A 25555-nucleotide genomic window follows, 5' to 3' on the forward strand; every position below is an offset into this window, starting at 1 on the left:
TTTACATATATATACATGCATTATATATATATATATATACACATACATACATACACACACACATATATATATATATATATATATATATATATATATATATATATATATATATATATATATATATATATATATATATATATATATATATATATATGCACGTTGACCATCACTAATCCGGCATCATTGGGACCTAGAGGGTGCGGATTAGCCATTTTGCCGGATTAGCCATTTATTAGGCTAGAATACACAAAACCCAGTAGCTAAGCACCTCATCCTAGAGTTAAAATATCCCATAAATCAGTAGAAGTTGGTTAATAAAGAAAAGACAATTACACAACGTAACAATTTTTTACAAAAGTTTTGTTTATTTTATTTTTGTTACTGTTTATTAATCATTTTTCTCTGCTGATTCCAAAAATGTAATTATTTTTTCTGTATCATCGACTGTTATAGAAATATATCTTTTTCAATGTTATATATATTCAGAACTGTTATATGTTCTGCTACCCTGTGAATATCTAATTTTCTCTTTGAGATAAATCAATTACTAAGTTTTGCTATCTTCAGGATGGCTACTAGAGGATGTACCAATTCTCCAGATTCATTTTGCTATGTGTGTGGTTATTATATTGGAAAAAAATGATATTTTAATGATAAAATAAAGTTTGTTCATACTTACCTGGCAGATATATATATAGCTGTATTCTCTGATAGTCCGACAGAATTTCAAAACTTACGACACACGCAGTGGGAGATCAGGTGGTTAGTACCCATTCCCGCCGCTGGGAGGCGGGTATCAGGAACCATTCCCATTTTCTATTCAGATTTTCTAGTGCCACTGTCTCCTGAGGGGAGGTGGGCGGGCACTATGAATATATATATCTGCCAGGTAAGTATGAACAAACTTTATTTTATCATTAAAATATCATTTTGTTCATGAGACTTACCTGTCAGATATATATATAGCTGAATACCACCACTGGAGGTGGGTACAGACAGAATAGGATTTAGGGAACACAATACATGTAGGTGAATGATACCTTGGTTCCTTACCTGTTAGCATAGCTGACTTCGTGATTACTGTCACCCAAGTCCGCTTCTGCTTTACTAGAGTCTCCAGCAAGGAAGTGACCTGTATAGCTGGTGAGTTCTAGATGATCTGTCAACGGGGGTGTGACCACGATGTGACTAGACCATATTGACCATACAATGAGGGCAAACGAAGTAAAAAACAACCACCTGACCAAGCCTAACTAAGTTAGGATATCACAACTAAAGCTAACGAGTGGGAAGTCCGCCTCTGGCGGTTGACCCAACAACCATAAAAAACACTTTCTAACCATTTTCTATAGGATAGGATGAGTGTCATTCCCTGCCCCCAGGAATGTATCTGCGGAAACGTATGGTCCTAGCGAGAAGCAGTTCTCATATGTCGTCTTCACATCTCTCAGGTAGTGTGAAGCGAACACAGAGTTGCTATGCCAAAATGTGGCACCCAGAATGTTACTGAGTGTCATATTCTTCTGAAAAGCCACTGAAGTTGCAACCGCCCTCACCTCGTGAGCATTGACTTTCAGAAGTTTAAAATCAGTGTCTTGACAGCATAAATGGGCTTCTTTAATCGTGTCTCAGAAGAATAAGGCATTCTTCGACATAGGTAAGTCCGGTCTCTTCACTGAACACCATAAATTATCCGAGGAGCCTCGACTTTCCTTCGTTTTGTCTAAGTAGACTTTGAGAGCCCTAACAGGGCAAAGGACTCTCTCTGGCTCTTGAACCAGAATCTCAGCCATACCCTTGATTTCGAAGCTCTTGGGCCAAGGGTTAGACGGGTTCTCGTTTTTCGCTAAAAAAGTAGGACTTAAAGAACAAACTGCGTTATGTCCTTTAAAGCCTATATGTCTACTGAAGGCTTGAAGTTCGCTAACCCTCTTCGCAGTTGCTAGAGCGGTTAGAAAAATAGTCTTTCTGGTAATGTTCCTCAATGTCGCAGAGAACGAAGAGGCTCGGAAAGGACTGGACATCAGGAACCGTAACACTACATCTAAATTCCAAGAAGGAGTCCTTTGCCGAGGCACCTTCAAGGTTTCAATGATCTAAATAGATCGTGAAGGTCTTTGTTGTTAGTCAGGTCCAGGTTTCTATGCCTAAAAACGGATGATAGCATACTCCTATCTCCCTTGATAGTCGGGACCGCTAGTTTGACTTCACTCCTCAGAAACAAGAGGAAGTCTACTATCTGACTCACAGAGGTCGTGGTAGAGGAAATGCCCTTCTTTCTACACCATCTCCTAAACACGGTCCACTTCGATTGGTACAAATTACTGGAAGAGAATCTTCTGGCTCTGGCAATAGCTCTTGCCACTGGTCTAGAAAAACCTCTCGCTCTGGCCAGCTTCTTGATAGTCTGAATGCAGTCAGACTCAGAGCGGGGAGGTTTTTGTGGTACCTCTCGAAGTGGGGCTGTCTGAGTAGATTGACTCTCATGGGCAGTGTTCTCGGAAAGTCCACTAGGAAGGACATGACCTCTGTGAACCACTCCCTCGAAGGCCAAAACGGGGCGATCAACGTCATCCTCGTCCCTTCCAACGACGCAAACTTCCTGATGACTTCTCCGAGGATTTTGAACGGGGGAAAGGCATACACGTCCATCCCCGTCCAATCCCAGAGAAGAGCATCTACTGAGATCGCTCCTGGGTCGAGTACAGGGAAGCAGTAAAGAGGAAGTCTCTTCGTCTTGGAAGTTGCAAAGAGATCTACCAAGGGGCGTCCCCATAGCTTCCACAGTCCCTGACACACCTCTTGGTGCAGGGTCCACTCGGTCGGTAGCAGTTGTTGTTGCCGACTTAGAAGATCCGCACGGACGTTCTCTACACCTGCAACGAACCTCGTGAGGATCGTAATATTCCGGGCCTGTGCCCACAGAAGGATGTCCTTTGCTAAAGCGAACAGGGACCGAGAGTGAGTTCCTCCCTGTTTCTTTAGGTAAGCCAGGGCCGTGGTGTTGTCCGAGTTGATCTGGACTACTCGGTTCGTGACTCGTCCCTCGAAGAAAAGTAGGGCCAACTGAATCGCCCCCAATTCTTTGAGGTTTATGTGCCAGGACACCTGTTCCCCTCTCCAGGTGCCCGACACTTCTTCCCCCCCTAGTGTTGCTCCCCATCCCGATGTGGACGCGTCGGAAAACAACACTAGGTCGGGGTTCTGAAGTTTGAGAGAAAAGCCTTCTGCCAACTTTGATGGATCGAGCCACCACCTTAGGTGATCCTTCACCTTTGGCGAGATCTTCAGAGAAACTTCCAGATTCTCCTTGTCCTGCCAGTTCTCTGCAAGGAAGAATTGAAGCGGTCTGAGATGCAGTCTCCCCAGGGAAACAAACTTCTCCAGCGATGAAATGGTCCCTAGCAGACTCATCCATTCCCTCACCGAGCATGTTTCTTTCCGCAGGAAGGCTGAAACTTTGTCTAAGCACTGTTGTTGTCTTTCTTGTGACGGAAAAGCTCGAAAAGCCACTGAATCCATCTGAATCCCCAGATAAACGATGGACTGAGTCGGAGTCAGATGGGACTTTTCGAAATTCACCAGAAGTCCTAGGGACTTCGTCAAGTTCAAAGTCGTGTGAAGATCCTCCAGACACCCCGGCATTGACGAGGCTCGAATGAGCCAATCGTCCAAATAAAGTGAGACTCTTATTCCTGCAAGGTGAAGCCATCTCGCAACATTCCTCATTAAAACCGTGAAGACCATAGGGGCTGTGCTGAGCCCGAAGCAGAGAGCCCTGAACTGATAAACCTGTCCCCGCAGGACAAATCTCAGGTACTTCCTTGATAGAGGATGTATAGGGACGTGAAAGTAGGCGTCCTGGAGATCGAGAGAAACCATCCAGTCGCCTGGTCTTAAGGCTCCCATAACCGACTGGGACGTCTCCATTTTGAACTTTTCTTTCAGAACGAAATGGTTCAACCTGCTGACGTCCAGGACTGGTCTCCATCCTCCTGAATGCTTCGGGACCAGAAACAACCTGTTGTAAAAGCCCGGGGATTGTAAATCTGAGACCTGTTCCACAGCTCTCTTCTCGAGCATTTGCTCGAGCAGGTCGAAGAGAATCTGCTGCTTCTCCTGCTGATAGGATGGCGACAGATCCTTGGGCTTCGTGCATAATGGAGGTAAGACGAGGAATGGGATCTTGTATCCCTTTTCGATGACTTGGAAGGACCAGTTGTCCGTCCCTCTCTCTCTCCAGGCTCTTGCAAAGGAAAGAAGCCTGGCTCCAACCGGTGTCTGAAGGTCCACAGAGTCACTTCTTGCCCCTGGGCTTAGAAGGGGCTCTACCTCTGGAGAGACCTCTTCCTCGAAAGGACGATCTTGAAGAGGCTCCTCCACGAAAGGGCTTCTGAATCTTGGAAGCCTGCCCAAGGGAAGAAGTCGAAGGGACTGCTGGACGTCTAGAAGACTGGGCCAGGAGGTCCTGAGTAGCCTTCTCCTGCAAAGTGGCGGCAGTATCCTTGACTAAGGACTGGGGAAAAAGATGGCTAGACATCGGAGCGAACAGCAACTCTGCCCTCTGAGAAGGAGAGACCGACTTCGCAGTGAAGTTGCAGTAAATGGCTCTCTTCTTTAAAAGCCCCGTACAGAAGTGGGCAGCCAGCTCTTCGGAGCCATCCCTAACCGCCTTGTCCATGCAAGATAGGACGCTGAACAAATCTCCCAGACTAATGGAGTCAGGGCTACGAGCCTGCAAGTCCAGGACTCCCAGGCACCAGTCCAGAAAGTTGAAAACTTCCAATGTCCTGAAGAGGCCTTTCAGATGGTGATCGGTCTCAGACAACATCCAGGACACCTTCGCTGACGAAAGGAGAGACCTTCTGGGGGCGTCCACAAGGCTGGCAAAGTCCCCTTGGGAAGAGGAAGGAACTCTCCAACCAACCTCCTCTCCCGTCTCGTACCAAATCCCCGCTTTCCCACTCAATCTTGACGGAGGCAGGGCGAAAGAAGTCTTCCACTGGGCCTTCCTGGAGTCCATCCACTCCTGAACCTTCTTAAAGGCCCTCTTGAAGAGAGACGTGGCCATTTTCACAAAACCTGAAGTCTTTTGCGATTTAGACGAGGTTAACTGCGAAGGGGGAGGGCGAGGAGCAGAAGGTTGAAACTTGTCCCCAAACAAGTCCATCAGCAACCTTGTCAAGACTTGGTAGTCGGAAGAAGCTGAAGAAGACAAGGACTGATCCTCAACTGCAGGTTCCGATGCACTAGACAGCTCTCCTTCTTCAACAGGAGCAACCGAAGAGACTGGAGAAACACCGGGAGGTCGAAGCCCTTGCAGACCAACACGCAAAAGGGACTTCTGCTTGGAAGAAGTCCGAGAGGGGTCGCGAAAATCTCGGCAAGAAGAGTCTTGAGAATCCCGACGCGCCCTGACGAAGGCCCCGACGAGAGCGCCCCTGACGAGCGTCCCGACGAGCGTCCCGACGAGCGTCCCGATGAGGACGAGCAGCATGGGAGGCGTCTTGCCGAGCAGCATGAGGAGCGTCATGCTTAGCAACATGAGAAGCATCATGGCGAGAAGCCAGAGGAGCGTCGTAACGAGGGGCGTCAAGCCTAGCAGCATGGAGAGCTTCAGAAAGAGGGAATTGGCGATTCCTGCTGAGACCAGTAAAGCGATGAGCCAAAGGACTTCTAGAGGGCGGCGAAGCATGAGAAGACGACAAACGCGGAGAAGGAGAAGGGGAAGGTTTGGACCTCTTGATCGGCAGCCAGGAATCCTTCCGACGACGACACGTATCAGTCTCCTTCTGGGCCATTAACGAAGCCAATTGCCTCTGCATGTCTAGCAGAAGCTTACGAGTAGGAGAAGTCTCCTCCTCAGGAGAAGGGCTGATCCTGTGAGAAGACGAGGGGCGAGGGGACGCCTTCTTCCTTCTCACAGGGGAAGCAACAGCTCTCTTCCTGGAGTGACCAGGGCGCTCAAAAGCGTCATCGTCCGATGACGTCCTGGTCCTCTTCTGCGGCGGGATGGCGTCAAAATTCTCCCGAGAAGAGCGAAGAGCGTCACGAGAAAAGGGACGTGAAGCGTCCCTTCTTTGAAGCTTCTCTTCAAAGGGCGAGAGTCCTCCCGAGAGTTCCACCCCGACGCCGGGAGGAAGATTCGGGGACGAAGCAATCCTAAGGCGATTCGTGCCCGAGCACGATCCTTGGCAGCCTGGGAAGCGTCAACAGGACCTGACGAAGGGACGCCAGATCGGAGGGGGGTCCGCGTAACCCTCTTGCGGCTTTCGACTTGCCCACTCCCTGAGTCCTGGGAGTCCGGCAGAGGTCTAGGCCTAGAGGCATTATACGGCCGATCTGACGCCCCCTCCACAACACTAGGGGGACAGACACTATCACTGCACTTCACAGCACTTTGAAGAGCGAGCATTTTAGCTTCCAAGTTACGAATGTCACCTTCCGCAGAAACAACCTCGGGGCCCGGGGGCAACACCACAGGGTTAGGAAAAGCTATGTCTACGGGAGGGTTAGCAGGTGAAAAAACACTACCCTGACTCCTACTCACTGAAACACTTCTGGAGGAAAGACCTCCTGATCCTATCCCGCTCTAACTTTCTCACATAGGAATCATAAGTCCTCCAACTAGCATCAGGCAAAGATTCACACTCCTTGCATTGATCATTCAATAAACAAACATGCCCCCTACACCTCCAGCATACAGTGTGAGGATCTACCGAAATTTTCAGTAGCCTCACCTTACAGTCTTGCACACAGCAAACTCTATAACTAGAAGAACTAGATTCAGACATCTTAATCCAAGGAAAAAACAAAGCCAAATCCAAAACAGTCCATAATTGCGTATGCCTAGCCACAAGTCCAAGTCAAAAAACCAAAAGTCAAACAAATACTTAAGTGACAACCAAGTTTACGAAATCCAAGACGGAGGTACTGAAAACAGGTGTTGACAGTACCGGCGACAGAGAAAATCTGAATAGAAAATGGGAATGGTTCCTGATACCCGCCTCCCAGCGGCGGGAATGGGTACTAACCACCTGATCTCCCACTGCGTTGTCGTAAGTTTTGAAATTCTGTCGGACTATCAGAGAATACAGCTATATATACATCTGACAGGTAAGTCTCATGAACAAAACAGGTATTACATAAGATCGTGAAAGGTGCCAAATTGTGGATAGCGTACAGACTATTTCGGAATGCCCATGGGAAACCAGGACAAACCATGGGCCCCTCATGTGATACGTGGAAGCTGCCGATCTACTCTAGAAGGATGGTTAAGGGGTACAGGAAGGACAATGCCTTTTGCCGTTCCCAGAGTATGGAGAGAGCCGAAGAACCATCACGATGATTGTTACTTCTGTATGACTGATGTGACAAAGTACAGAAAAGTGAAAGGAAGACAAGCTCTGCAGTATCCAGACATCCCATCATCTACAGCCCCTGTCCCACATGATGGCACCTTACCAGTACCACAACCACCACAAAATGTAAGTATACTTATCATACTCTCCAAAAGTCTTACTTTTAATTAACTTGAACATTAAGTATTTACTAGCTGTGCATTCATTTTCCTAAAGATGATGGAATACTAACATTGTTCAAGGCTTTGCTGAAGCTGCTGTATGTAGTTATTTCTTTCCTTTCAGATGGAAGGTGCAATGGCTATTTCATCTGAAGAGCCAGCAAGTAGCAGCAGCCAAGAAATGGAGGAAGCTTTCGTACCAAGAACGACTTCAGAGCCTCAGTATCAAGGACGACGGGATACTGCTATGATGGGAGATCTCCATATGGTCTCTAGTCAGGAAAGATGAAAGTATGCAATCTAGAAAATCTCGATCGTCAAAGCACTTCTGATCTTAAGAAAAGAGTTATCAAAGCATTTAAAGTGCAGAATTGAATTGTTTCTTTTTGTTCTAACTAATATTGTACTTCCTAAATACCTTTCAAGACATGAAAAAGTACATATTGTAGTGTAATTATCCTTAGAATATTAGAATAGGTTGAACCAACATACTGCTGTAGAGAAAAGTTGGGTATAGAACAAGAAAGTATGAAATAAAGAATAAATTAAAAACCATCGATATTACATCAAAACGAATGTGATTTTTAATTCAGTGGCATAAAATACATATATAAACACCAAAAAATACAAATAAACAAAACATGTGTTACATTGTGTTATCAAATACAGGTAGTGCTCGAGTTACGATAATTCGACATACGATATTTTGAGTTTACGATGGGGTTAGCAATTAATACCGATACGAAAATAGGAAATATTTTTAGATTTCGCGCAGGCACAGGCAGCGAGAGAGATCTACTTACAATAGACCAGCTTCTTTTCCTCCTCCTCTTTATTCCATCTGCTAGTTAAAAAGGTAAAAGAGAATGATAAAAGTATTGTTAGTAACGTTATACTCTTGCGTAAATGCGTACAGCCATAAAAAACCGAACGGGAAACTGTTGTTTTGCATAATTGTACCAGATAACAACTGTTTTGCTTGTATTTCAACCATCGTATGGTTAAACAATTACTGTCGTTAAGTTACAAATGACGTTAAGTACTGTACAATAGGACTGATATATTTTTTACACTATACACTTATTCGCTTTGGAGAAAAGATCGGCAAGGAAATATACTGCTACAGTAACTTTAAGCTGCAAGTTGTAGCTGAAGCTGAGAAAATAATGTTCAAGCTGCTAATGACTATAAATTATCGTGCATCGGTAACATGGATGAAACTCGACCATAAATAAAATTGGAGAGAATGTATTTAATCAAAACTACTGGGCATGAAAGAATACAAATTACTGCTGTTTTCACGCCAATAAAAGATAAATACGTAAAGCTCGTATTATGATTAAATCAAGAGAAAATAGCGAACGGAATCTTGATTTTTTTTTACACAAAACAAACATGCCCCCAAAACGGCCAGCCGTGATTCCCGCAAACGTCATATATTAACAAAAAAAATAGCTAAATTAATTTCACAACGAGACGTATTTAAGTTATATTTCAACTTAAAAACACTTTTGTATAACGAAAAATATCCTTGTCCCAAATAAATAAAGTATCTATATTCATTTACGCTAACTAGAAGCAAGAAAAGTGCTCTAAACTGAGTTAAATGCGGCGAAATAAACACAGCGTTATCGATTCCCAAACAAAACATTGATCGCAATTTATAATACAAAAGCAATATGAGAATATACGCAATTGGATACAATATAGTAAAGCATAACTTTTCAAAAGATCCATGAAAAAGATGCACATTCGTTGTGTTGATGTTTGTATAATAGCCTACTGTTAATGTGTGAATAGAGTTCAGTATACAGGCAGTCCCCGGTTTACGACGGGGTTCCGTTTTTACGCTTGCGTCGAAACCGAAAAATCGTCGTAAACCGAAAAATCGTCGAAAATCGTCAAAAATCATAAGAAAACCTTACTTTTAATGCTTTGGGTGCATTGAAAACGATGTAAACTGCATTTTCATTGAGCTTTTCATCAAACCCCGGAACATGCGTCGTAAACCGGGAAATAATTTCTGATGAATATATTTGAAAAGCGTCGTAACCTCGGAACGTCGTAAGCCGGACCCGTCGTAAACCGGGGACTGCCTGTAATGTAGGGTAGGCTAGCATATATGTAGCCTATACAATATACCATAGCGTAGGCCAAAAGACAATAATAAATGTAGAAAATAGAACAGCAAAAGCATGCCTGCATTTACAAACACCTCCAGTTTGTCAATGCAGCACACAGCGCCACCAAATCGAAGCGGCCAGCGAGCGAGTTAGCGCAGCGACGCGGGAAATTTGAGAATTAGTGTGGAAACATTAGAAATTACTCTAGCCGAAATTTGTGCCGGATTACTGATTGTTCCGGACTACTGATTGCCGGATTAGTGATGGTCAACCTGTATATATATATAATGTAGCACGAATGAACGCATGTTTGAGAACATAAAAAATTCCATGTAAGAATGTGAGTGAGAACTGTGACTTTCAACAAGTACAGTAACGCCCACTGTATTCGTGTCCTCACAATTCGCGTGGACTCACATATTCACGGATTTCTCTTTGGAACGCATCTAGCCATTATTTGCGGAAAATTTGCCAATTCACTGTATTTTTCACTGAGAAATATTCACTAAATACTGTATTTTCATCTCATTTTCATGATTAAATGCATTTTTTGTGATAAAACTATTAAAATGCTCAGGTAATGCTCAAGTTACAATAATTCACCTTATGATAATTCAATTTTGCAATGGGGTAAGCAGTTAATACCTATATGACAATATTATTTATAAAATATTTTTAAATTTTGCAAGGGCGCAGGCAGCAGCGTAATCAGGCAGTGAGAGAGACCAAATTACAATAGACAACTTTTCCTCCATCTCTTTATCCCATCTTCTAGTTAAAAAAGTAAAAGAGAATGATAAAAGTATTGTTAGTATATATAACTTTATACTCTTGTGTAAATGCGTACAGCCGTAAACAACCAACCAAGAAACTGTAGTTTGGCTTACAACCGAATCGGATAACAACAGCTGTTTACCTATATTTCAACCATCGTACGGTAATAAACAACTAGCGTAGGTTACAGCACAAATGACGTTAAGTAGAATAGGAGCTGATAATAATTACTATACCATGTATGTAAAGAGTATATTATATAGTGTAGGCTAGGCTACCATGTATGTACACAGTACATACTGTAAGCAGGCTAATACCTGTATAAGCATGTATAAGCATTTTTAGTTTGTTTTGTGTGTTTGAACTATCAAAATAGGCAGTTGTAAGTGTTTTTGGAAGGGTTTTAAGTATTCGCTGGTTTCAGCTATTCGGGGTACGTTTCAATACTACTGTTTTTAGAAAAAGAACATTTACTGGTCTTGGGTCAAACTTTTATAGCTCCTCCTTTTTTAATTTCAAACTTAACTCAGTCCACACTCTCATACACCGTGCTTTAACTCTCACTTCTAATTGGGCCCTTTTTCATGAACAAATCCTTTTCCTGCAACAATACTTTAATAATAATTGCTTTCCAAACAAAACATTCTATAGAATTCTTTCCAGACTACTGAACAAATCATTCAGCCCCACAGTAAACTTTAATGTCCCTAAACTCCCTATATACGCTGTTTTCCCATTTTTACATGATGATAGCTTTAGAAGGGATTTCATTAGGATCATTCAGAAGTACTTTGGGGTCACTGGCATCAAACTCATCCCAAAAATCCAAAGACAATTGGCTCACTCTTGGGTTTAAAGATCGGCTCTGCCCTTTGATGAACATCTGGTGTTGTTTATGAATATACTTGTCCCAGATGTAGTCTGGGAACATATGTTGGATCCACCAGGCGGCTTTTCAGGGTCAGAGCCGACTCTCATAAGGGGGTGAGTTATAGAACTGGATGCTGACTCTGCAATCCTGAGCTATCCTGCATAAGAAATCATGCCACCAAGTGCAAAACACAGATAAATTTTGATGATTTTAAAGTTATTGGCCAAGCACAGAACCAACAGAAACTGCAGATACTTGAGTCTTTAAATATTAAACTGCGGGTACCCTCATTAAACACGCAAACTGCCTCAATTCCATTGTTTTTGCCATAGGTCATTACTATTTGTACCTCTGATCTTTTTGTTTTGTTTTTCTGTATACATTTTTCTTTTACTGTTAGTGTGGTTCTGTCGTTTGCATTGTAAGGTGAGCTTCTTCTGCTTTTTTTTATAAGTATATTACTGTCTTTGTGTGTTTCTCTATTATTTGAAAAATTTTTTCTTAAAATTAGACAATTTTTTATTCTTTTTTTATTTATTTGGAGGGTTTTGTGATTTTCCTATTTTTAATGTGCTCTTGTGTAACCATATGTGTCCGTGTGTAACGTGATTTTAAGCTTTGTGTGTATGTATTTAAGTGTGCTCTTGTGTGTGTAATTTTGAACAGCCTTTATAGATTTTTAATAACTAATGTTTTAACGTAATTTCTTTTGCAGCTCCGTTGCGATATGTTCTACTGTAGTGGTGGGAAAGAGACTACTCTAATCTAAAGGACAAAAAGAAGTGCAGATCTCTAGGAAGGAGTGACCCCTTTTGAAGTGAATGAACACCACTGCTCTCGCTTCATAAGTACTCCCACCGCAAACAAGGCTGTCAGCTCCTGGGATCCATCCCTGATTGCCTTGTCCATGCATGAGAGCACTCCCAGCCAGTCTGTAGTGAAGTTATCTTGGAAAGAAGCACAGTCTTCTGTTTTCTTTGCTAAGGCGCCAACCATCCAATCAAGACTACTTCAGATCTCAAAGACCTTAAAGATATCCTTCATCAAATGCTAGAGTTCTCAAGCCGTGAATAAGATCTTGGATGAGGAGAAAGCAGATCTCCATGACGAATCAATTAAACTGGAGAAGTCCCCTTGGGAGGGGGGCAGAAACTCCCACCGATGGTATCTCCCCAGTATCATAAGACAAGTATCTCCTCTTAGATAAACAAGAAGGAGCGCAGAATACCGCTTTCCTCATATCCCTCTTTTCTGTCAGACAGCTCTCAATGCCTGACAGAGCTTTCTTCGAAGATGACGATAGAACAATCTTAGGCAGCCTAGAACCTTCCATAGGCTGTCTCTTCATAAAAGCTGAACTTGGCGAAGATGGAGTCACTGGCGAAAAGAAGTCCCAGGAAGCAAAACAAGAAGTACTTCAAAAGGGAAGTGTAGGCTGAAGAAGGCTGAACCTGTTCTACGTCCTCTTCTTCAGACGAAATGGGTGAGAGAGTCAAATCCTCAGACTCATGAGTCACTTTCGGTTTGCGTAACAGATCTAGAATGCTGTCTAAGCATCGCTGAATTGGTTCCAGAGAAAGATCCTGAACAGTGTGGTGTCGCATGCCTGGATGAATTTGGCGCCAGCTCGGAAGGGGAGCGATCGCACACTGACCACCGCGCAAGAACTACGTGTTGATCTGGTTTCACAGGCACATTGGATTCTCTAGATGCAACTGTGTGCTTGGATCCCTTGGATCCCACTAAACACTTGAATCCTGCAGATCCCACTTGATGAATGGATCCCTCAGATTCCCCTGGATGAATGGACCCCTCGGATCCCAATGGACGTTTGGATCCCTCAGATCCCACTAAATATCTGGATCCCTCAGATCCCATTAAATGCCTGGATTGTTCCAATCCCATTAAATACTTGGATCCTCCAGATCCCACTAAACTGGATCCCTTGGATCCCACTGGATGCCCGGATCCCTTGGATCCTGAAGCACGGTCTACGTATTTCTTGGAGACCAGCTTGGGCGAAAAAGACTGACGCTCTGACATAGATGCTGCAGGCAACACGTTAGAAGGATCATTCCAAAAACTACATGAAGGTTTGGGACTCTGATCCCGATCTCTGTTCCACTTGCACAGGATCGGAAAATCAGACTCAGCCGCGGATATCAGGCTTTTCAGTGGCCTGGATGCACTTTTAAAGTGCCAGCTGCACTTCTGACTCACTTTGCACTTGGATTTGTTGGATCCCAAATCCAAACCACTCGACGAAAGGGCATGAACTCCGATATGGACGCCTTCCCAGCGGCTGTCCGCAGGACGGGGCAACAAACTCTACTGACCTCCCTGGGGCTTTAGGTTTGCCTCCTCCCAGGTTTAGGGGAGTTTGGAAGGGACCTTCGTCTAGGAGCACTGGTGGGATGAGTAGCCACCTCCTCCACTGACACAAGCTCTTCGTTGGGTGAGTCGGTAGAGCTGCGGACTGTCACTCGATGGGCCGGAGTTCCATTCCCCGGCTGGCTGATGAAGAGTTAGAGGAATTTATTTCTGGTGATAGAAATTCATTTCTCGCTATAATGTGGTTCGGATTCCACAATAAGCTGTAGGTCCCGTTGCTAAGTAACCAATTGGTTCTTAGCTAAGTAAAATAAGTCTAATCCTTCGGGCCAGCCCTAGGAGAGCTGTTAATCAGCTCAGTGGTCTGGTAAAACTAAGGTATACTTAACTTTTTTTCCTCCACTGACACAACACTTGCACCGAGAACACTGGCACTAAACTTATCCATAAGGCCCCTCACTGAAGTCCCTATCAGAGCTACAGTGTTAACTAAGAGACCAAATTTCTGGTCAATTCTGGCTTCCAGACTGGTGATGGCACTAGGTTCAGAAGGTTGGAAGTTGGATAATGGAGTCACAGGTAAAGCAGGAGGACTGTTGATAGGGGAAAAGGCAGTTACAGGAGTCGGAAGGGCATGCAAAACAAAGGAACCCTGACTAACTGAATTCTTAGCTTCGGCCTTAGCAGCCGCTCCCCTTTGTCTGTTTTTCTCAAGTTTATCTAAATAACTAGTCAAAGTTTTCCATTTCCCCTTACCCCATTCTTTGCATTTGTCACACATCAAGACTGAAGACTAATTTTGTCCTCTACATTGAAAACAAGTGGTATGGGAGTCATATTTGATTGAAATACGTCTGGTATTGCAGCCTTTGCTGCAAAACCTACTGCTAGCAGAACTGGTGTCAGACATCTTAATAAAAGGCAAAAGTCCAAACTAAATAAGCTAATACAATTAACACAATCACTACCAAGACAAAGAATACTTCTCCAAAAACGATGAAAACCATTTGGCGAATTATATTAAATCAAATGAAACCTGAAGTCAACAACCATGTTAAGCTGTCAACTGGCAGAAAAGAATTGAGTTCGTTAGTAGTGTTGTACCTATCCCCCAAAAGTGGGCGGGGCGAGTTACTTACACCAAAATATTGGAAAGCTACCGCAAATTTTCAAATTTAAGCTGCTGATAAACGAAACGTAATAACTATGTAGTTACTTGGTAAGTTACTTATATAAAAATTACAATTAGAACTGACTTCATATCATAAACGATAAGAACTAAAACCAACAGCAATCCCTGGGTATATTTATGAGCAAATAAATAAAAAGACGTCAAGGAGCAAAATATCTCCCCATCAAGTCACAAACAATACTGATTTCCCTGAGATACCCATTGACTGAGCTGAGCTGTGTCTAAAGTTGCCATCAGTCGTTCATGGACCATTAAAGTGATGGAAACTCTTTCCCCCTTGATACAGCCAAATTGTATGGTGCGTAATATTAATACTCATATGAGGATTCCCATCCATCACCCAAAACCTGTTATAGATACTCATATGAGGATTCCCGTCCATTAAGGGTTAAAAAGATATCATCAGCCTTTCATGGAGTTTATTCTTCCACCAATGGCATAAGTGAAAGCCACCTCCAAAATGTCTGTGCCCCTACCCTACCCCACAGGGGATGGCACAACATGATTAGAGTGGCCCAAGTGTAAGCCAAACCCACTTGCTAGGACCAAGAGTATTACAAAGAATACAATCATCCCCACCCTAATCATATTATGAGCAAACCAGATAGAATGCCAAGAGTCCTATCACTGGAACCTGAACCCCCTGGACTCCGTGGCCCAGCCCTAAAGAATAGTTCTGCCCCTGAGCTATCAATCTGATATCTCTCGGGTCCAAACATTATCGAGTAGTTGATGGTCCTACCACAGTTTCCACCATTTAGCTTTGGATATAAACCCACTCATCTTTCCTATTTATCAGGTCCAATAAATTTTTTCAAAAGTGGAATATTCCAAAAAATTAATCCAAAGAAATATATAATGATTTATGGGATTCTTGGACTCAAACCCAGGAACAAATTCCATGGGTTCAAGAGCCCCCTCACCAAGTCAAGGTGGTCCCAAGTCAAAGGGGCCATGGGAAGAAGAATGAGAAGGGAAAGAAGCTGACGCTGACCCTGAGGACTCAAAACCTTCCCAAAATGGCGGCCCAGACTTCCTTCTATTTCTCTTCTTATCAAAATTCTTCCATTGCTCAGGAGGCCAATCAACACATTCGGGGCATGGGTTACTTGCGCTGTAAACACAAGATCTACATCTGGTACAAGTAGAATGAGCGTCTTTCATAAAGGAAGGCAGGAATTGGGGGCAAGGACTGCCGTCAACCCCAGGGAATTTTCTCTGGGGTTTGGTGGGTTTAGGAAGGTTGTGGGTTTGCATACTCAAGCAGAAACACACAAGAAACATAAAAATACACAGATCACACAACAAAGAAAGATAAAACTAGTACATGTATCCAATGGTATAAGCAGGCAGGAAGTGGACAAAAACTGGCTTTGAAGAGAGAGTGCAACAGCACAACCTCCTACAAAGGTAGTCAGAGAAAAACTGATGCAATGCTCCCTAGATAGGGTATGGGAGGTTGGCTCCTCCTCCTGCTCACCACCATCATGGCCATCTCCCAATGCCACCAATTCCTTCTAACTTCTTTTTTAACCAGACTCCAGCTGGTGCTAGAGAATTTTCCCTTTGTTAAGAGCAAAGGTTTGTTCTGTGTATGAACAAATTAAAAATTGACAAAAAGATGATGATTAACTAAAAAGGGTCTGCCTTACTTGATAGTTAATTACTGTGTAGTACTGCAAATGATGTCATTTCAAACAGAATTATTGTTTAATCTCATAACACTAAACAAAGAAGCATTTATAAAGCAAGGTCTTGCACTTTACAGAAAAAGAAAGCAAATGCAATTCAGTCAATAACTTCACTTTCAAGAAATACAAGACTTTGCAAGCTGAAAATACCTAACAATGAAAAATCTTACCTTTTTGTCAACTGTTTCTCCTCCTCAGACTTTTCCAGAAGGTACTTTTCCCGCCACTTGCAAAAAGATTGATTTATCAAGTGTTCTCCTGATATCTGAGAGCTATTATATATCTTCTCTCTGTAAAATAAATGTAAGAACATAAAATACCAACCTTTTCTCAACAACACACTCAAAAATCTAAAATTCCTATAACAAATTTTAATACCTGCTAAGAGAAAATGAGCTTTGAAAAAATGACTGCTCACCAGTAAATGAACTTCTTATTTTCTGATCATTATGTCAAGAATGCCAGAACAAATGGTACATCCCATTATCATCTTAAAACATCTGAAAGGCTACAACAGAATAAGCACATTCATTTTTATAGCAGAAAATAGTAAATTTAAAAATAATGTAATTTGTGTTTCCTTTCTACAACAACTACAATGGATCCCCCGTAAATGCGGGGGATACAGACCACAACCACCCGTGTTAAGCAAATATCCACGGTAAGTTGGTAAACCCCTAAAAAAATGCTTATAACTGCCTGCTTTAATAGTAAAAAGCACCAAAGCCTCCCCTATAAAAATGCTTATAACTGCCTATTTTACAGTAATAGTTCAAAACACCAAATATACCTTAAACTATCATCATAAAATAAATTTAATATCATTTCAAAGTCATCTTACAACGTTAACCTTGAAAATATATACGTAAGGTATAACCCCCATATTCATGGGGGATGAGTACCGCAGCCCCCCGCGAGTAGCTAAAAACCGCGAATACTTAAAACCCTCTAAAAAGCACTTAGAACTGCCTATTTTGATAGTTTAAACACAAAAACCCCTCCAAAAATGCTTATACCTAAGTATTTTAATAGTTTTATCACAAAAAGTGCATTTAGTCATGAAAATGATATGAAAATACAGTAATTAGTGAATATTTCTCAGTGGAAAAATGCAGCAAATGGTGAATTTTCCGCGAATAATGGGTAGATACATTCCACAGAGAAATCCGCGAATATGTGAGTCCGCGAATAAAGACCGCGAATAGGGGGGGTTTACTGTAATCCATGTTCAGTTATTTCTCATGGGAGAAATTGATTCAGAATTCGACTAAATCAAATCTCGACACTTCTTCTGGAATGGATTAGCCTCGAAGACTGGGGCTCTACTGTACTCACCAAGTAATTACATTGCTATAGTTTCTATCAACTGGCAGCTAAAAATTTTGAAATTCACGGGTCGTGCCATTTTGTTTGGCTAGGTGACTAACCCTGCCCACTTTCGGGCTAAGAGAGGAACAACTAGCTAAAATATTAAATTTGTTTGTGCCCTAATGTTCATTTGAGAGGAGGAGGGAGGGCTCCAATCATGTAATTACTTGGTAAGTAAATACAAAACTTTATTTTATCGTAAAAATGTCATTTTTATATAAGTAACTGACCAAGTAATTACTGTACACTGCTGATTCCCACATTGACAGGAGGTGGGATAAATGAACAAATCTACCCCAAAACATTAATAGTGGTAATGAATTTGAGAATAGAAAGAATTGCTATCATTAAAAAATGCCAGTTGTTTCCTTACCTGATAGGGAGCTGCTGCAGGAAGGTACTGCCTCTATTGGGGCTCTCCTTATTGTATAGTGGCGTGGCTACTACATTAGTGGGTACCTTGTAGCAAGGATGATTCCAACTGCTGACAAAGGTAATAATGTTGCCCCTGCCCAGGGCGCAGTACAGAATATACGACAATGAAATAAATGTCACCTGATACCATTAAAAGTTAAAAACCACTGCCCAACTACGAAGGATTGGAGGGCACTCCAGTACACTGTACCCCCAGGCTCCCTTAAAAAATTCAACAACCTCAATTCAAGGAGAGGAAAGGAACAAAGGATTGCTTCCTACACTTCTTCCCCCAACACCAAGCCAGCCACCAAAAATGGACCCAAAGTACTGCAATTATCATAAACTGTTTCAATTTCCTTCAAATAATGAGTTGCAAAGACCAACTTACATTTCCAAAAAGTCGCTTGCATTATCGAGGAGAGAGACAAATTACGCTTGAACGCCAACAAAGTGGCTACAGGCCTAATTTCATGAGCTCTCACTTTACACAATGGAAAAACCTCATCTTCAACAGAAGAATGGGCTTCTGAGATTAGGTCTCTAAGGAAGAATCTTTGGAAGTGGCCGAGAAGGATTCGTAACACAACACATAAGGCATTTGGAAGACCACAAATCTTCTTTGTTCTGTGAAGATAAAACCCTATAGCTCTCACAAGACACAATACTCTCTCTTCCTCACTTGAGTCTACAATCTCAGAAAACCTTTTAATTGCATAGGAACGAGGCCATGGATTGGAACTAAACTCGTTCTTGGCTACAAATCCCAAAGAGAAGGAACAGACAGCACTCTCTTGGGAAAAACCCACCCTTTTGTCTATTGCATGGATCTCACTGATTCGTTTTGCAGTCGCTAAAGCAACTAGAAAGAGGGTCTTTCTAGTTAGATCTCTCAGGGAAATAGAATGCACAGACTCAAATCCGGGACCAGGCAACCATTTAAGGACCACATCCAGGTTCCATGGCACTAATGCTACCTCTTTCTGTCTCATAGTGTCAAACGATCTAATTAGATCAGATAAATCCTGATCAGAGGAAAGGTCCACTCCCCTGTGTCTGAAGACAGAACTTAACATGGCCCTAAAACCCTTAATCGTCGAGGATGACAGGTTCCTGTCGGTCTTAAGATATAGTAGAAAGTCTGCTATTTCAGCTATAGATGTCTGAGAAGATGAGACTCTGCGCTTCCTGCACCATTCTCTAAAAATTGTCCACTTAGCCTGATATACTCTATCAGAGGAATGTTGTCTGCATTTGGCAATTGTTTGCGAAGCCGATCTTGAAAACCCCTTCTTTCTAAGAAGTTTCCCGACAGTCCAAATCCTGTCAGGGTCAGAGTAGACAATCCCTGATGAAAATGCCAGAAGTGGGGCTGTTTTAGCAGATGAGGATTTCAGGTAGCAGCCTCGGAAAGTCTCGTTGGCAAAATGGGGCCACTAGGATCATTGACAGATTTTGGTGAGTCTGGAATTTGTTGATCACCTGTCTTATCATGCTGAAGGGGAGGAAATGCATAAAGGTGACTGTCTGACCAGTCCTGAAGTGGCATCAGTTGCCCATGCTAAAGGTCCCAGAACTGGGGACCAAAACAGAGGGAGACAATGGTTTCTGGAAGTTGCAAACAGGTCTATGACCGAAGTCCCCCACAACTTCCAAAGATTCAAGCAAACCTGAGGATTCAGAGTCCACTCTGTGGGTAACACCTGTCTTCGGCAACTTAGCTTGTCCGCCAGAACATTGAACTTCCCCTGAATGAAGCAAGTAAGAAGTTTGACTTGAAATTGCTCTTCCCAAAGCAAAAGATCCCTTGCCATCTTGTAAATGAGAAAGAGTGTGTCCCCCCTTAATTTTTGATATACGCCAGGGAGCTGTGCTGTCGGTGTGCACTGTGATTGTCTTGTTGTACACTTCTTCTTTGAAAATTGTAACCCCAGATGAACTGCCTTCAACTCCTTGACATTTAAGTGCCAATTTCTTTGTTCCGGAGACCAGGTCCCTGAAATTTCCTTGTCTCTCAAAAGAGCTCCCCAACCAAGGTTTGACATGTCTGAGAAGAAGTCTAGGTTGGGGTTCAATGGAAGGAGAGATTTCCCTTGTGACAACCTTCCTTCTAAGCTCCACCAACGCAGATCCTCTTTTATCTCTGGAGTTACTTGGGACATGAGAGAGTCTGGGTATTTTTTCCTGTTCCAACTGATTCTTAAGAAGAATTGGACTGGTCTCATATGAAGTCTGCCCAAGAGTACAAATTGTTCTATGGACAATAACATCCCAAGAAGACTCATCCATTCGTTGGTGAAGCACTGGTCCAGAAGAAGAAATCTGTGCACTATCTTGAGGCAAGACTGTATTCTCTTTGGTGAGGAAAAAACCTGAAAACCTGAGAGTCTATTATCATCCCTAAATAAAGAATCCATTGTGACGGAATCAACTGAGACTTCTGAACGTTGATCACCAATCCCAGCTCCTGGGCCCACAGTAGCCAATTGTCCAAGTAAAGGGAGATCTTGATTCCCATCAGATGGAGCCATTTCGCTAAGGTAGCGAGCACTCTGATAAGCACTTGAGGTGGCGCTGATAACCCAAAACATAGAGCGCAGAACTGGAACACTTTGTTCCCAGACACGAACCTCAGTAACTTCCTCAATTCCTGATGCATTGGGACATGAAAGTACAGATCCTGCATGTCAATAAACATCATCCAGTCTCGCTGGCGAATGAATGACATGACAGTTCGATTTGTCTCCATCTTGAACTTTGTCATCTGAACAAAGACATTCAATGTGCTGACATCCAGGATGGGCCTCCAGCCCCCTAAAGCTTTGGGCACCACAAAAAGACAATTGTAGAATTCCAGGGAACCCACATTCTCTACTAATTCTATTGCCCCCCTTCTCGAGAAGGGACGACACTTCTTCTGAGAAGTAGCCAATCATCCAAGTAAAGGGAGATCTTGATTCCCATCAGATGGAGCCATTTTGCTAAGGGAGCGAGCACTCTGGTAAACACTTGAGGCGCCATCGATAACCCAAAACATAGTGCGTGGGACTGGAACACTTTGTTCCCAAACACGAACCTCAGAAACTTCCTTAATTCCCAATGTATTGGGACATGAAGGTACGCATCCTGTATGTCTATAAATGTCATCCAGTCTCGCTGGCGACTGAATGACATGACAGTTTGATTTGCCTCCATCTTGAACTATGTCTTCTGAATGAAAACATTCAATGCGCTGATGTCTAGGACGGGCCTCCAGCCCCCTGAAACTTTGGGCACCACAAAAAGACGATTGTAGAAACCTGGGAAGCCCACAGTCTCTACTTATTCTATCGCCCACTTCTTGAAAAGGGATGAAACTTCTTCTGAGAGGGCCAAAGACTTCTTCGAGTCTTTGGAGTACGCTGACAATGTTATTGGAGAGCTGCTTAAAGGTGGCTTTTCTTTGAAAGGGATAGAATAGCCTTCCCTTAGAACAATGACAATCCAGGGCTCTGGCCCCCACTCTCTCCACTTCTCCCAGAAGTGAAGGAGCCTGGCTCCTATAGAAGTTCGGAAGACGAAATTCTCACCTGCAAGAGGCAGTACAGGATGAGGATCTCTTAATGGCTCTGGAGACAAGTCTGCTGGACAAACAGGATCTAGAAAGGGATCTTTGTCTGCTGCCACGAAAGGGCCGAGTTTGCAGTGGGGAGATTGTCCTGGAGGTATGAGCGGGCACCTCCTTAGGTCGCCTATAGGATTGGGCAAGAAGATCTTGTGTATTCTTCTTCTGAAGATCCGAAGAAATCTCCAGAACTGTAGCCTGCGTGAACTGGTGATGATCCAGCGGTGAAAACAGAATGGCTGACTTCTGGGAGGGAGTCACTTCCCTAGAGGTGTAGGAGCACCACAGTTCTCTCTTCTTTAAAACTCCCATTGTGTGAAGGGACGCTAATTTCTGGGAACCATGCCTGATTCCTTTATCGATACACGAGAGGACCCCCAGCAAGTCGGAGGCACTATCTTCAGGAATAGTAGGGCAGTCCTTAATCTTACATGCAAGAGAGCCCACTGCCCAATCAAGAAAACTCAACACTTCGAATACCTTAAACAAGTTTTTAAGAAGGTGTGAGAGCTCCGTCAAACTGAACATGATCTTCGATGAAGCAAAGGCAGATCTACGAGAGGAATCGATCAACCTGGAGAAGTCCCCCTGGGAGGAGGCAGAAACTCCCTGAGAAGGAGCTTCCCCTGTGGCATAAGAGAGCTGTCTCCTCTTGGTCAATCTAGAAGGAGTGCAGCTGAAAATGGCTCTACCTTGTTCCCTCTTCTCCGCTAGCCATCTCTCTATACAGTAACACCGAAGGCTTTCTTGGCAGAAGAAGAAAGCACTAACTTGGGTAGTCTCGAAGACTCGGAAGACTGTGACTCCCCAGGAAAAGTTGACACGGGTGAAGAAGGAGCTGCAGGTGAAAAGCAATTTGGGAAAGTAGCAAGAAGATACTTTAGCAGTGATGCATAAGCTGAAGGATGAGCGTCTTGAGCAATAACTTCTTCTTCCTCGTCCAAGGATACAGGGGACAAAGCCAAGTCCGTGGGTTGGGGGTTGACAGAGGCCTCTTCAACATGCTCAAAATACTGTCGAGCTTGCTCTGAATCAGGTCTACCATGGAGGGTGCTTGCTTGCTAGAAGAGGGTAAAGCCTGAGACACGGAAGTTCAAGACAAAGAAGAATGCCCAACTGCTTGGGTAATAATAACAGCTAAAGGAGTCAAAGCGTCAGCAGCATAAGCACGATGACGCTCTGGCATCAACGGAGGATCGGGGCCAAAGGAAGCTCAGGTGCCATTGGGCACTTCATCTTAGTTGGTGATCCATGAATCAAAGAGTGGGTGGGCGAAGATGGGTGCTTAGGCGCTCTGTGATGCTCTAGAGAAGACGGGTGCTCTGACACAGCAGCACGAGAAGGAGCCAACAAGTGTTGAGACGATTTCAGGCACTCGGAAGAAACTGGGCATTCTGCAGTCAAGGGAGCTTCCAACACTGCAGGGAGCTCGGAAGCCAGAGGAGTCTCGGGAGCAAGAGGACGCTCAGAAAAAGACACCTTACACAAAGAGTGCTTACCAGAAGCAGGACACTTGGAAGCCACTCTCTGACTCTCTATCGAGGGAGGAACAGACGGAAAACGTTCCAGACTGTCCCACTGACTGCAAGGTCCAGAGATAGGCCTTTCCAATGGCATTTGGCTGGATTCAACAACAGGTTCGACTGAGGGGGCAACTAGCCGTGGGCAGACACCACTGACCTCCCGTACGCTACCTGTTTGACTCCTCCCAGGTTTAGGGGAGTAAGACATTGACCTTTGCCTAGGAGAATCAGCGGGACGGGCAGCCACCTGCTCCACCAAGACACTAGGTGCAATCAGGCGTTACACTGACACTGCACTGGCACTAGGAGCAACAGGGCACTTCGAATCACTCTTATTGTCCATACGAACCTTAACTGAACAGGCTAATTGTGCAATAGATTCAACAATCAATTCAAACCTTTTATCAATTTTATATTCAAGGCTGGCAATGGTGTTGGGTTCGGAAGCGAGAGAGCTGGGTAGAGGAGCAGGTTGCATAGCAGGAGAACTGGGTACGAGATCAACGGAAATAACAGGAACGTCAATCTTGACATTAACATTATCAATATCATGATCAACAGGAGGTCCCTGACTAGCTAAAGACTTACTAATCCATCTGGCTGTTGCTTTTCTCTTTTTATCTCTAGCCAGTTTGTTTAAATGAGATCTTGAAGTTTTCCACTTCTTACTGTCCCACTCTACACATTCATTACATCGCAAGTCTTCTGAACAAATTTGTCCCCTACAATCCGTGCACATAGAATGTGAATCATAAGATTCCTTAGTCAAACACGTATTGCAGCCTTTCGTACAATACCTAAAGCTAGCTGAACTTGAGTCTGACATTTGGAAAAAACAAGTCAACTAAAATCACAATGGTAAATAAGGAAAGTTGTTATGAAGAAAATCACAATAAAGGTAAAAAAAAACAGAGTCTAACTCTATCTAATAATGCTAAAAGGCTTTCAAAGCAAGAATACTTTACAAAATACAATGAGAAATCAATAGGAAAGACGAATTCCAAAATCAAAGCTGCTCCTAAAAGCTGGTGTACAGCCATTAGCCACCAGAAACAAATTGAATACTTTTGCTAGTTGTTCCTTTCTTACCCCGAAAGTGGGTGGGGTTAGTCACCTAGCCAAACAATATAGCGCGACCCGGGAATTTCAAAATTTTTAGCTGCTGGTTAATATAAACTATAGCATTGTAATTATTTGATAAGTAACATATAAAATGACAATTTATTTTTAAAAATTGTGATTTGTTCCTACAAGATATAAAAACCATTGGTTCTTTCCATTAGGAAGACTTAGCCTATTTGTTGGAGGGAGGAATCTGAGTGAGTCTGAACTGACTAGAGTTTGCCACACCTGGGCTACTTCTCATGGTTGAAAGAGTGAGGAGGAGTAACATGCTTCTGACATATTGATCACAGTATAGGGACTGTGGGATCAATTGTCAGACTTCTGGACCTTTTTGAATGAATGAGGAATTGTAACTCACACGAAAATAGGCTAGGAAGAACCTAAAGAGTTGGAGGCAGTAAGGCAAAACCAGAAAAGGGTTTGTCTTACTGCCATGGTCTCCTTCCTTCCCTTGCTAGAGGAAGAAGCGGGATTGCTGCTATGATTCTAGGAAAGAAAAATAGAACAGGTGCTCTATGTGTAAGCTTACTGCATCAGACGCCAGTTCCAGCAAGTGTCAGTTCGAGTCCCGTTCTCTGCCCAAAGGAAGAGAAGCAGGGGGAAGAGGAAGGAGGAGGAGGAGAGGCCAGTCACTCTCATAATCCCTCTCACTTCCAGAATCGTACACCTTAGGCAAGATGCTACCTATCTCTTAAAGGAGCCGGGTAAGAAAACACAACTTGTTGATCATGAACCACCACAGGTCCAAGGAAAGGGGGTTTCCAAGGACTCGTGGTAAAAGCCTGAAATAAAAAGACACAAATGTGTCTGATGAGACCACATCTCTGCTTGCAAACCAACAGAAACTTCAGGAATGTCAGGGATGGACCAAGACACTGACTTAGTGAGTTCTTGGGCAGAATGTATAGGTGTCGTCAACATCAGCTGCAAAGTACGCCCTTCCAATTGTCTTAAGAGGACAGAAAGAGAGACATGTCCTTGGACACTTTTTTCTTGGGCAAGTTAGTACAAGGGCAA

At 43.3% G+C, this 25555-nt stretch overlaps 1 protein-coding gene across 2 annotated transcripts in view; it reads right to left on the bottom strand.

Annotated features, from left to right (window-relative positions):
• Nucleotides 1-25555, bottom strand: part of LOC136846454 (nudC domain-containing protein 3-like) — a 386483-nt gene that overhangs the window by 245427 nt on the left and 115501 nt on the right. For both annotated transcript variants that reach the window (XM_067117231.1, XM_067117232.1), the window contains exon 2: nucleotides 16675-16794. In XM_067117231.1, the coding sequence (XP_066973332.1) occupies nucleotides 16675-16794 (120 nt within the window). The remainder of the gene's footprint in view (nucleotides 1-16674; nucleotides 16795-25555) is intronic.

Source organism: Macrobrachium rosenbergii, chromosome 15, assembly GCF_040412425.1.
Source record: "Macrobrachium rosenbergii isolate ZJJX-2024 chromosome 15, ASM4041242v1, whole genome shotgun sequence".
Lineage (NCBI taxonomy): Eukaryota > Metazoa > Arthropoda > Malacostraca > Decapoda > Palaemonidae > Macrobrachium > Macrobrachium rosenbergii.